Consider the following 13,987-nt stretch of genomic DNA (forward strand, 5'->3'; position numbering starts at 1 on the left):
GTTAGAATTACCATTTGAATCCAGATGCAAAAGCGGGCAGGAACATTAGGGGATTGCTCCTGCTCTGCCACGATGGTGCTTATTTTCAAAGTGCTATTTTGGACATCCATCATGCATAGATGTCTAAGGTCTGATTTTCAAAGCTGGCATAAATGGACATTTAAAATAAAAGAGCATCCAAATGGCAGTGGGGCGTGGTCTGGGCCTCTTTTAGGTTGGGCTCAAAAAACAGATGTTTATGCCTCATTGCAGAAGATGTTCAAAAAGATGGACATCAGAAGCTAGACCTGCTACTACCCTGGATGTCCATCTTTCTGAAAAGTATTTCTGTTGAACAGCACTGCATTAGAGGAATTAGAGAACATCACCTCTTTCATGTCCCACTGATTGGTATCCCCTCCCCCTCCCCACCCCCACCGAAAACAAAACTGGCAAAGGATAGTGGGCAATTTGACAGCTTTGGGAGAAAGACATCTATGCTTCTAAAATGTCTTGCCTAACCGTTTATGTTCCAGCACTTAAAAGTCTACGTTGCATTTTTAGAACTTAGAGGCTGATGTGCTGCCACAGAGACGTTTATGTTCCTGGGTTGATATTTTTACTAAAATGAATGTTCATGCAGCATGTCATGGCAGATAAACAGTTATTTCTCCATGTATTTTAGAACATGTTCTATGCTGGCAAATCCTGTTCTAAGATACTAGGGATACTCTAAGCAATTAACATGGGACTTTTACCATACCGGCTGCGCATGAGTGGCATAAATGCGCATGAGGCGAGTCTTTTTCAACTGAAAGGAAACTCTGGAATGAGGGGACTTAGGATGAAAGTAAAAGGGGATAGATTGAGAAGTAACCTCAGAAAATACTTTTTCATGGAAAGCGTAGTGAATTCATGGAATGGCCTCCCAGTGGAGGTGGTGGGAAAACTTGGGACAAGTATGTTGGATCTCTAATTGAGAGGAGGGGATAGCAGATGGCAGGATAACTAGGAATTGCAATTTATTCACCTATCCTAAAATTACCGGCTGCAGATACAGATCTTTTTTGGGCAGGACTCTTGCATTTCAAGCAAGTAAGCAACACTCCTGGTTGGGTAGTTACATTAGTGGAGCTATGCTGTCCTATGGCGCATTTCGAAAAGAAATTAAGACTGTACTGTTTGATAAATTCATTTCTTAACTGAAGCTTTACTGATAACAAAAATTTTACATTGTGTATATATAGGAAACATGTTGTTGTGTTTTTTTAACTATTTGCATTTCGCTGATTGTCCAGTTCTCATCTGTGTAAACCACCTAGAAATTGTTTGATTGAGGCGGTATAGAAGAATAAAGTTATGTTATGTTATGATTAGGCAGACTAGATAAGCCATATGGTCTTTATCTTACTTCATTTTTCTATATTTCTATGTTTCTATATAGACAGGAAAGAAATTCAAAGATGAAAAAAAAAGACCTATTATTATCCAAATAAATGCAAATAGCAACAAAAATAAAGGGGAAAAGACCTCAAATGTTTGAGAGTTTATTATGGGGCTATGAACATCATCATTGGTCAAAAAGCCCCTTAGTTTGCTTGGTTTACTAATACATTTATTTATATTGCTTGTATTTATTAATTTTTATAGAAAAATCAAATTGCATCTCTTTAATGCCTATGTAATTAATTCATGCTTTAAACACTTCAGTTTAAAAAAAACCAAAACTATGACAGAAAATAGCTGCTGTTTTCCGTTACTGCCAGTGTGGAGAAGATGTTTTCAAGTTCCCCTGATGATGCAATTAGCGAAACGGGGTTCTCCCGTAGGGATTTAAAAGATCTGGGAGCAGTTGTAGCATCCAAATTGAGATAAGTGGCCAATTTTCTAGGACTACTACATTTTTTGGATAGACTGCTATTTGTTTTTAACAATTCTCCATTCGTTATTTCCAAATTTTTATTGAGAAAGTTTTACCAATGAGGATGGGTTGAAAAATAATTCCAAATTCATATGTAGATTTATGTCTTTCTGCTATTGAAAATATTTATAACTTTAAATATAATTATAATCTGTTTTGAGGTTAGATTGCTATGCCACTGAATACTTCTATATATTAATTTATTGATCTATATATTTATAAATTCATAATAACTTTTTTAGTCATATATTTTTAAAATTCTAGGATTTAAAAAAGAAAATACCAGTCTCTTGAAACAGAGCAAGAAAATTTTGGCAGACTATGGACTAATTTGGAGTTTGTCCAAAAGATTTGGACATATCCAATGCAAAAATTGGTCTTGATATTTTAAGTTTCTATAATAATAAACTTGTCTGTATTTTTTTAGCAGGTAAAAGGGATATCATCATCTTTGTGCAAAAATGTACATCATCTGCAGAATATGTTTACAGAACAGTGCTTTAACTTTATTGGTATAAATGTAAGTTGCTTCAAAACTATTATTTATGCATGTTTATTGTGCACATGTCTCTAACACTAATAAACCCAGTCAGAAGAATAAATGTAATATAGAATACTAACTGATGGTAGTATAGCTACTGCTTCAAACACACTTTTAAAATTTAAAAGACCATTTAAAAAAATTAAAGGCCATTATATTAAGGAGATCAAATGGCATTAATTACAGAAAAGACTAAATTCTTCTACGCCTCTCCACGTCAAAATTGTATCTGTTACTTTAAATACCAAAATTTATCCAATCCACTATCAAGATACTAGGAGTAATTTTGGATCAAAATTTGACTATGAAGAATCAGGTTGATGCTCTGGTATGAAGGGCTTTCTATACATTATGGAAATTGCGTACCATCAGAGCTTATTTTGATGTCTTATCTTATAGATTTTTGGTGAAATTCCTGGTTCTGAGTTAGCTTGACTATTGCAATATTGTCTATCTGGCTAGTACTCAAAGAAATCTTTATAGACTTCGTATTATTCAGAACACAGTGGTTTGACTGATCTTCAATTTGAATAAGTTTGACTGCAACTGCACTGGCTGCTGGCTGAGGCCCAAGTAAAGTTTAAGTTTGGTTGTAGAGCATTGAACATAGAAGCAAGATGGCAGATAAAGGCCAAGAGGCCCATCCAGTCTGCCCATCCTCATTGAAAGGAAAAATTCACACTCCCAGTGAGAGTTTTCCTTGCGAATGTTCTTAAGACCCCCTGATGCTAACTCGTCTAGGTGGCTTCTATCAGAGATACACAAAGACTGATATCAGGAGCATGAATCAGACACACCAACACAAAGTAGGTATCCAAAACATACTGAAGTTTATTACGTTCTTTCTTGGCTTATATACATTGTCTGGGGTGTAGCTATTTAGCAGAGGCTCATGCATACGTGCAAACTGGCATTTCTCAAAGCAGGATGTAGCTGTCTTTGTGGTGAGCCAGTTCTCAGAAATCTGCACGTAGCACACAAAGCAACATTTCTCAATAAGCATATGTATAGACTTAACCCTTCAATCCCCTCTTAAGAATCTTATTCTTATATAATATGATTCTTACATTTATTTTTGCGCTGTTTATAAGACAGGAGGTAAGCGGTATAATCATCAGATGAGGAGGGGTGGGGTGTGTACATGGCTCCTTGTATGTCGAATGGCTTGAAACAATATCTACGAGCTAAAGGAACTGCACACCCACAGAAAAGAAAGAGGAGTACAAGTACGATACATATGATAATGGCTAGTTGGACCAGGCCCTGTTTCCAACCTCCCAACCATCCGAAGTATTGGTCCCATTGATTTGAGATACCGGAATTACGCTTCAATTCACACATATATGGGGCTACGGTACATGGTACATTGCAAATGAGTAGCGAGACAAGAGACTATGTCACAATAATCAAAAGTGAAAGTAGCCACATGCGTGTTGGATGAGTTAAACCACAGAGTGGTGACATGGCTATTGTCCTGTGTAATGGATACTTCTGCCCTTATATGTACAATAGTCACAATGAGAAGGTATGCCAGAAAAGTGGTCTTAATATGGCATGGGCTGATGCAGGAACGCAACGTCAGAGATGTCATCTTCTTCTGATCGTTGGAGGTCAGTGCTGTCTGCACCCGTTAGTACCTCTGTTGTTCGTTCCGGAATGGGCGGGACTCTCTTTATCCTGCTGGCATGTATCCACGCGGGGGAATCGTCTGTCAGCACGGCTGTCCTGGTAACTGCAATCACCGTAGTAGGGGGACCATAGGCAAGGTCCTGAGGTTTCTTAGTCTTTCCCAGTTGTCGGATCACCACCAGGTCTCCCGTCTGGAAGGGGTGTGTAGGTTCCTGTGGGGGAGAAAGAGACTTGAGAGCAATTTTGTCTGAATTGTCACCCATAATTTTCAGTAGGTCCCTGACATATCTTTCTCTAATTGAATCAAGGTCACCTTCCTGTACTATCATGGGCTGATTTGTCCAAGGAGTGGGAAAAGGTCTACCCATCAATATCTCAAAGGGTGATAATTTCAAATGTTTGTGGGGTGTCATTCTGATCTCGGCAAGTATAAAAGGCAATACTTCCTTCCATCTTTCAAACGTACCTGCAGTGGCTTTCCTTAATTTATCTTTGATTGTTCTGTTCATTCTTTCTACTACCCCCCGAGGATTGTGGGTGATAAGGTATGTGAAATTTCCACTGTATTTGCAGCATTTTTGCAATTTCCTTACAGAGTTTTGAGGTGAAGGCCGGGCCCTGGTCAGATTCAATAACTAAAGGGCATCCCCACCTTGGAATGACATCTTTTGTGATAATTCTTGCAGTGGTCTTAGCGTCCTCAGATTTGGTGGGGAAAACTTCGGGCCATCGTGAAAACATATCTACAATGACCAGTGCATACTCTTGTTTACCTTGTCCTTTGGGAATATGAGTGTAGTCAATTTGCAGGTGGGTAAACGGGGTAGTTGGGTATTGGAGATGTTGGTGAGGGGCCTTGTGTAGGTCGGTGGGGTTTGCCCTTAGACAGATCAAACACCTGGAGATGTACTCTCGAACCAACATTTTCAAGTTAGTAATGTAGAAGTGTTTTGAAATGTCGTCTGTGGTATGTTTGATGCTGCTATGACCTATACCGTGAAATTGTTCAATAATAATCGGGGAGCTGTTCTGTGGTATACATGGTTTCCCCTCTTTGCAGATTAATCCAGTAGATGGATTCTTCTGCATTACAGGGTAGATCCAGTCCTGCAATTCCTCCGAGGAGGCATGGGCCTGAAGTTCGACGAGCATGTGGGTATTTGGGCATGAGGGAGGTATAACAGGAAACAGTGTAGTGGGAGAAGGGAGGGATGAGCGAGCAGTGTCCTTGGCAACGGTGTCAGCGAGGGCGTTGCCTCTGGAAATATCATCAGTCTTATTGGAATGGGCCCTACAATGTAGTATAGCTAACTCGGAGGGCAAAAGAACAGCGGACATGAGGTCATGTATAAGGGTGGAATGGGAGATGGATTTACCATCGGCGGTAACGAATCCCCTTCTTTGCCAAATGCGTCCATGATCCCAAACTACCCCATAAGCGTACTTGCTATCAGTGTAAATGTTGACAGCTTGTCCACAAAAAAGTTGGCAGGCCCGAGTTAGGGCAACCAGTTCCGCTGCTTGAGCTGACTGCACTGGCAAAGACTGTGACTCAAGGACAATGTCAGGCAGCTGGACAATGGAATAAGCAGCGAGAAAGGTGTGGTCGTTAGGCCGAAAACAGGAACCGTCGACAAAAACCGAGGGTGCCTGTGGGAGAGGTGTGGAGCTCAAATCAGGGCGAGGCGAGGTGTCATACTGAAGAGTGTCTAAACAGTCGTGGGGCGGTGAAACTTCATCGGAAATGGATTTGAGGCCCAGGAGGGCATTGAGAATGGGTGCAGGTCCAGTCGTACAAGAAGAGTACTTGACCTGAAGGGAGGGGTTGGACAGGAGGATGACCTCATAACCTGAGAGTCGTTGGGCCGACATGTGTTGGGTATGTAAACCCTTGAGGAGAGAAAGAACGTTATGTGTGGTATGTAAAACGGTGTCGTGTCCCAGGGTAACAACGGTTGCTAGCTCCACCATCATGGCCGCAGCAGCTAAAGAGCGCAAACAATTTGGCATTCCCTGGACAGAGATGGGCATGACCTTGGAAAAAAAAGCACAGGGGCGCAATTTGCCACCGTGGTCCTGAGCGAGAACTCCCGCCATGGTTTTACAATTTTGTCGGGCAAACATGTGAAAAGGCTTAGCATAATCAGGCAGTCCCAAGGCAGGACCTCTCATTAAAGAACATTTCAACTGATCAAATGCATTGTACATGTCAGTATTCCATCGGATAAGATCGGGTTCGTCCTGAAGGGTGGCTGACCTAAGAATGTTGTCATAATAGGAGCAATCGGGTATCCATTGGCGACAATAATTGACCATACCTAAGAAAGATAGCATGTCCTTCTTGGTAAGCGGGGTGACCAGGCCCGCAATGGATTTAACCCGTGAGGGGCTCAATTGCCTCTCGCCACAGGACAGGACGAAACCCAGATATTCAACACTTTCAGCACACCATTGTAACTTCTGTAGCGACACCTTGTGTCCACATTCATGTAACCATTGTAACAGTGATAAACCATCCACTTCCCCCTCCTCCTTTGACATGCTGCACAACAAAAGATCATCAACATATTGTAAAAGGACGGAACCCTGGCGGGGGTTCCAGGACTTCAGTGTAGCCTGCAGGACTATGCTGAAGACCACGGGGGAATCAACAAAGCCCTGCGGCATACGTGTCCAGGTCAGTTGCTGCCCTTCAAAAACAAAGGAAAAAAGAGGTCTCGTGTCCTGATGTACTGGAATGGAGAAAAAGGCGTTTTTCAGGTCAATCACCGAAAAACAGGACGCGGCATGAGGGATGGATGAAAGCAGTGTGTTTACATCTGGTACAAGAGGCGCTATGGGTACAATCAAATTATTAATGGCCCTCAAGTCCTGCACAAAGCGGACTTGGCCATTAGCTTTGGCAACGGGGTTAATAGGTGTACAAAACGGAGATACCGTATGTTGCAAGATGCCGTGTTGGAGAAAATCCTCAACCATGGGTTTAATCCCCTTTATCTTTTCCATAGACAGGGGGTATTGTTTCTGGTAAACGGGGGATGCCCCCTCTTTGAGGGTTGCTTTGTACGGAGTGCAATCAATGTATCCGGTGTCATAGTCCCCAGATGACCAGAGATCATGGGGTAGTTCTGAAAATTCGAGTGGAGGGGGTGAGACGGGAAAAACAGTCGCCGTCCACCTATAAGTTGGCGCGGTACAATGGTCTGGGGATACGATCTGGACGAGGTCTGAGGTTATGTCCAGGCCATGAGACTTAGTGTGGATGGAGATGCCGAGGGCGATGATTAGGTCCCGACCGAGGAGGTTGACTGGGCAATCAGGGATCAGTGAGAAACAATGATCTAACAGGACGGGACCGGTGATACCAGAGACAGGTAATGGATCGGTCTTGTAAGTTTTGGTAATAACCCCATTAATTCCCATGGAAGGAGTGGACTTTCGCTGAGGGCCACGGTATAGGTCTCCTCCTATTACGCTCGAGGTGGCTCCACTGTCTACCATAAAAGTGACTAGACGGGTTCCGACCTTGAGCAGAATAAAGGGGAGATCGAGATGGCCATCAGTAATTTGTGTGAAAGTCGGGGTGTGTCCTTCAGGGCAACATCAGCGACTATGATGGTGGTCCCATTGTACGGGGAAACGGGGTTGTGAGCGATCCTCGGGTGGAATTCGGAAACCATCAGCAGGGGCGGCATGATTATAGTCGTGATGGGTGGGGGGTTTTTGTTGACGTGGGGTTTGTTGGCGTGGGGGTGCCCTGCAATCCCTAGCCCAGTGGCCTCTTTTCCCACAGTTAAAACAGCATTCATCCCTGTCATTCCTCCGGGCTGGGGTTTGATTACGGTGTCCGGGGGTGGGTCCTTGGGATCTCCTGTAGGCCGGGGGCTTGGAGGCCTGGAAAGCAACAACAGTGGGCTTTCTGACCTCGAAGCACCCGGCTGCCTCTTTTTCAAAGAGATGTTTTTCGAACTCGATAATCGTATCGGAGGTCCAAGAGGAAATAAGTTGTTTCACTGGCAGACCGTGTTTGTCAGTCAAATTAGAGATGAAGGTGGAAATGATAAGGGAGTCCGCGTTCTGAACGCTGAGTCCAGCCTCCATTTTCCAACAATCGATAAACCGTTTCCAAAAATCGGTGACGGTTTCGGTTGGTTTTTGTTTGCACGCTACTGCAATGGGGAGAGATGATTTCGCCTTAAAAACGGCTGTCATCTCGACGGTTATTTCCGTCCACATATTGTCGAGTTCAGTGGGATTATTCATTACATATTCCCCAGCGGTAACTCGATCGCCGGAGATTTGACTAATCGTTTTAACATGGTCCCAATTCCAACTAGTATGGGTACCGATGACACCGTCTATAATCAAACGCATATCCTCTTGGGTAAAGTATCGACCCTTGCATGCCTTTTTTAGGTAGGTGACCGTGCCCTGTGGGGCATTGATAGGTTTGGGGCAATGTTTGATAATCTTGTCAAGTTCGGTCAGGTCTAGCGCCTTTTTTACGACTATATCCCCTACCGTCATAAAGGGTAACTGTGGACGGAGGTCGTACCGTGAGGTCCCAGGTTTATGGACAACCGGTATACGACTGGGGGGAGTTTGGTGTATATGCTCGGGGTCAGGCTGGTGTTCCTCTTTTGGGGATACTTTTTCTGAGGATTCAGCCTTGCGGTCCGGGGGAGGATCGGGCTGGGCAGCAATGGCGGCAATCGTAATAAGGTCATCTTCATCTGAGAAAGTCCCTTGGTTAAGGGACGGATATAGAGTATTGGTCTGGGCGGCCGCCCGTGGGACATAGGGAGGAGGACGGACGGTAGTGGAGCCAGCCGTGTGTCGGACCCTCCCCACTGGAGGACCCGTTTGGGTAGGGTTGGACTTAAATTTTTGTCTTTCAAGTCTATGACATTGTTCGGCTTCCTGCTTTCTCATTTTGGACGTTAATCGTCCCCGGCTTCGCTCATACCAGTGCGGTGCAATTTCTAACCAGTGAATTCCTCCCTTTTCCATATAATCCTTGTCCCAATTGGGGTCGGGTCCATACCAGGGCCACACTTCTGTGTCTTTTAGGCATAGACCCTTAACCATGTCCATATGAAAGGGGTCATTGTCTCCCGTACGGGGAAAAGGATTAACACTGCCTATGCCCTCTGTCCATCCGGCTATATTGTCCACCCAGGGGACTACCAAATATGACCCTGTGTCACTACATCGTGCAACATAATCCATACAGGTTTCACCATCAAAGGGTTTGGGAAACTCTTTAGATTTATGGGCCCCCATAAAATAGACAATAAGTAAATATAATTAAATGAGACCACTTACCACGGTCTCCGAGAGTAAACACAAGGATTAGTGGGGCTTACCAACTCCCACTTAGTCCTAATCAGTTGAGAAAAGGACAGACGATAGAATAAAACAAAGAGGGAAATGACAGAGAAAAAAAAAGGAGAATGCAGTTCTGATAGAAGCCGGGACGAAGTCGGGGAATAAATTAGATCTTATTATTTTCCTAAAAATCTATTTCTCACGTCCCCCGGACGTGTTTTCTCATCTCTGTTCCCAGAACAGAGTGAGGTAAGTATATACTGCAGTATTCAAACGTGTCCCTGACACAAAAGTAAACCGTTTAGCATTCGCGTTAAATATAGGATCGTGGTATGGTCAGAGCCCATAAGGAAAATTCCTTACCTCAGAGGGGGTGACCCCACGATCCCGGACGAGCCCCCAAATTGAAAGGAAAAATTCACACTCCCAGTGAGAGTTTTCCTTGCGAATGTTCTTAAGACCCCCTGATGCTAACTCGTCTAGGTGGCTTCTATCAGAGATACACAAAGACTGATATCAGGAGCATGAATCAGACACACCAACACAAAGTAGGTATCCAAAACATACTGAAGTTTATTACGTTCTTTCTTGGCTTATATACATTGTCTGGGGTGTAGCTATTTAGCAGAGGCTCATGCATACGTGCAAACTGGCATTTCTCAAAGCAGGATGTAGCTGTCTTTGTGGTGAGCCAGTTCTCAGAAATCTGCACGTAGCACACAAAGCAACATTTCTCAATAAGCATATGTATAGACTTAACCCTTCACTCATCATCCACTATTTTGTTTCAAGGTGCTAGCAGGTCTTGTACCTAATTATCTCGTGAACTCATTTACATTTGCAAAGTCAAAACATTTTAGACACTCACATGCTGTATTCACTTTCCGGTTTGTTAAAGGCTGTAAATTTAAAAGATACCATCAATGTCTTCTATCCTATCAAGTGGCATCTGGGACAAGGATTTGATTAGTTTAATTATGACCTCGAACACTTATCAACAATTTAGGCAACATATAAAAACCTATCTGTTTACTAGATCCTTTGGGTAATTGAAGTAGTCCATCTATTGTATTCACTTTTTCTTTTGTAAACCGCATAGAACTTTACAATATTGTGGTATAAAAGTGAGTTTTTATGTTATGTTGTTACAAATTGTACTTATTATAGCTAATTACTTTTCTCAAATAATACTTAAACTTTTTGTAAAGTGCTCAGATCACATAACCTTTAATTTGGTGATAATGCCAAACTGTGGTTATGATAGGGACCATCATAGCCTTTACCATCCCTGACCCAACCCATAGATAACTGGAAGGTAGAAAACCACTTATCTGAAATCTCTGAAGAGTTGGGAATTCAATAACCACAGCTTCACAACATGCCAGTGCTCAACAGGTGCTCTCAGTGCTATTGTTTAAACTTAAACTTAAATCCCCGTGTTAAAATCCATGGCCCCCCGACTCAAGTTCCAGCTCTTCATCAGGAGGAGTCACTGTTAGGATGAATCAGACATTTAAAATATTAAAACCTATCATAACATCATCTTTTCTAACTTTATTTTCGTTATCACTCTTGTATTGTTTATCTCTGTTCTAAATCCTTAATAACTATTTCTTAACTACTAACAAAACATGATTTCATACCTTGTAACGGCAGAACGATATACCCAGAAGGCAATAGAAAAAAGGGGGACTGACTCTCAAGCTGCGCTCCTTATAAAGCTATTTAACTGCTGACTGGAAGTGACGTTTCCCTAACATAAAACTGAATTATAAGTTAGACCACTCTATGTCCAAATTTAACCCATGAGGCATAAGAGTGTGCCAATTATATATAAATCTTTGTTCTCTCAATTCAAGAAATTTAGATAAATCTCCCGAATAGTCTTTAATCTGAAGCAAAACCGTGTATCTCAGGGATTTTATAGAATGGGGTTCCTGCAACCAATGGGCCACCAAAGGGGCGGAGACTCGTTGCCTTTGGATATTACTAAGATGTTCCGTTATCCAAATTTTGATTTTTATAATGGTCTGGCCAATATATAGCTTGCCACAAGGGCATAATATACAATATATCACCCCATTTGAATTACAATCGGTCCCTGTAGATAAGACAAATTTCCTCCCCCCCCCCACAAAGGGGATCTCAATGTACATTTGCTCCAATACGTACTGACAATGGCAGCAATTACCACACTTTTGATGGGGAGGTAACCTATATAACCTAAGATCGAATTTTCTATATTTTAGTTTTTCCCCCAAGTTTTGAGCTCCAGAAAAAGCTAAGTTTGGTTTTTCTATCAATGAGGGGTGATACTGTAAGATAGACCAATGTTTCAGAATAATTTTTTAAATTGCATTGCTGTGGCTTGTATATGGTAATACACATGCTATATTTTGTTCATTGTTATGAATCGCTGGTTGCAGGAGCCACGAGCGATGACAATTTTTAGCTCGTTTCCACGCTCTTTTAATGACCTTCCCCGGTAACTCACATGTTGGAAATGTTTGGACGTGTACACGAATGTCTCCTCGAAACTAGTCATATAAAGACAAGCCAAAGTGGGGGCTACAGATGCCCTCATAACCACTCCCTTGGTCTGAAGATATAATTTGTTCTCAAATTTGAAATAGTTATTAGAAATAACTATTTCAGCTAATTGATTTAACATATATTGTTTGGCCTTAGTGATGTTGAGTTTTGACGATTGAGTTTTGATCAGGGAAACAGCTGCTTCCTGGAATACATTCGTGTACAGGGCCACCACATCCGCTGTGACCAAAATTGACTCATCCGGTATATACATTTGTGATATTTTATCGATCACTTGTAAAAAATGGGCTGAATCTTTAACATACAACTCAGCCAAAGGTACAAATTTCTTCAAGTAACCATCTTGTGAATCTGTGGTTATTGAATTCCCAACTCTTCAGAGATTTCAGATAAGTGGTTTTCTACCTTCCAGTTATCTATGGGTTAGGTCATGGACGATAAAGGCTATGATGGTCCCTATCATAACCACAGTTTGGCGTTATCACCAAATTAAAGGTTATGTGGTCTGAACACTTTACAAAAAGTTTTAGTATTATTTGAGAAAAGTAATTAGCTATAATAGCTGTGATTGATTGAAAATATTTTGGATATATTCATCACAGAGTTAAATTTGGATATCTCCCTATTTTTATGAAGTTACAAATTGTACAATATAAAAACTAACCCAAATCAGGTTTGACCATTCCAGCTGATGCTCTTTCTCTTCTCCTTCCCAGATTATTCACCCACCAGTATATAAAGTAATTCTTATATATATAGCCACATACATGCATTCTACAACTGGGTGTCCATATTTATGTGCTACTTGAATGTGTAAATATACAGAATATTAGCACTTTCATTGTTAAGTGTACATTTATGTACATAAGTGGCAGGAAGACTAAGTTCTATTCTGTAATGGCATGTGTGAAGGAGTAAGGAGTACTCTCTCACTAATGTTGCAGTTATACCACTGGACAGGAGGGGGCACTGGCGTAAGAGTAAGCCACTGTGATAGAGTAAGGCAGGGGTGCCCACATTTTTTGGGCTTGCGAACTACTTTTAAAATGACCAAGTCAAAATGATCTACCAACAATAAAATTTTAAAAAACACAAAGCACACTGTACACAGAGAAAATGTTAATGATCATTTATATTCTGGGGTTTTTTCAAAGAGGTCAAGGCAGATGACTTTATGCAGTGTCACCTCAGTAACAACTATATAAAAATAGACAAATATACCCCTCCCTTTTTACTAAACCGCAATAGCGGTTTTTAGCGCAGGGAGCTACACTGAATGCCCACGCTGCTCTCAACGCTCATAGGTTCCATGCTGTAACCAGACAGGCATCGTGCCTGACCTGGTTTCAGCTAAAGTTTCCCCTAAGACACAAAAGAAAACCCGGAGAGGAATGGACAAGGATTGTTCTAGGGACGATTTTCAGGTTAACCACTAGGGGGAGCCTGAAATCTCCAAGGATCTCCTGGAAGAGCAGTTTCTAGGTCGCCACAGGAGGAGTCCAAGAGCCCCAGGCAGGTCTGCTGACTCAGGTAGAATAGGGCGTGACCCTGCAGTACAAAAGCCAGCAGCTGAGAGCAAGCAGGGAGGCAGGCTAGGGAGAAGGTTCAGACCTTTCCTCCCTGAGAGTCTCCTCAGGCGAAGCAGGGACGATACAGCCTCACCTATGGAGGTACAGGAGGCTGGAGAAATGCTGGAGGAAGTTCTTTCTGATGCTGATCTTCCAATGGAACTGGACATCCTGCCTGAGGAAGTAAGTCCTTGTGAGGAAGCCATGGAGGTTGGTCTTTCCATCAGCTGCAAGTCCTAATTGGCAGAAACAGTGAGTGTGTTTTCAGCTCCCTTTGATTGAAAGTGACTGTGTGCTGGAACTGAACCTTTTGGGATTTTGCTTTTCTTTGTTTCTTGCTTTTATGAAGCTGAGGTGTCAGTTTTTGGGAGAGGTTTGCTGTTACCTGGGAGGGCATTTTGTAGGCTATATGATAGCTAAATGAATGCAAACCTGTGACACTCTCCTTTGCCTGGCAGTTTAGTGTAG

The 13,987-nt window shown here is 42.2% G+C and overlaps 1 protein-coding gene across 1 annotated transcript in view; it reads left to right on the top strand.

The window, feature by feature from the left end:
* CRPPA (CDP-L-ribitol pyrophosphorylase A) overlaps nt 1-13,987 on the top strand; it is a 150,974-nt gene that overhangs the window by 48,632 nt on the left and 88,355 nt on the right. The window contains exon 7 of the mRNA XM_033930977.1: nt 2,328-2,420. Within this exon, the coding sequence (XP_033786868.1) occupies nt 2,328-2,420 (93 nt within the window). The remainder of the gene's footprint in view (nt 1-2,327; nt 2,421-13,987) is intronic.

Source organism: Geotrypetes seraphini, chromosome 2 (genome assembly GCF_902459505.1).
Source record: "Geotrypetes seraphini chromosome 2, aGeoSer1.1, whole genome shotgun sequence".
Lineage (NCBI taxonomy): Eukaryota > Metazoa > Chordata > Amphibia > Gymnophiona > Dermophiidae > Geotrypetes > Geotrypetes seraphini.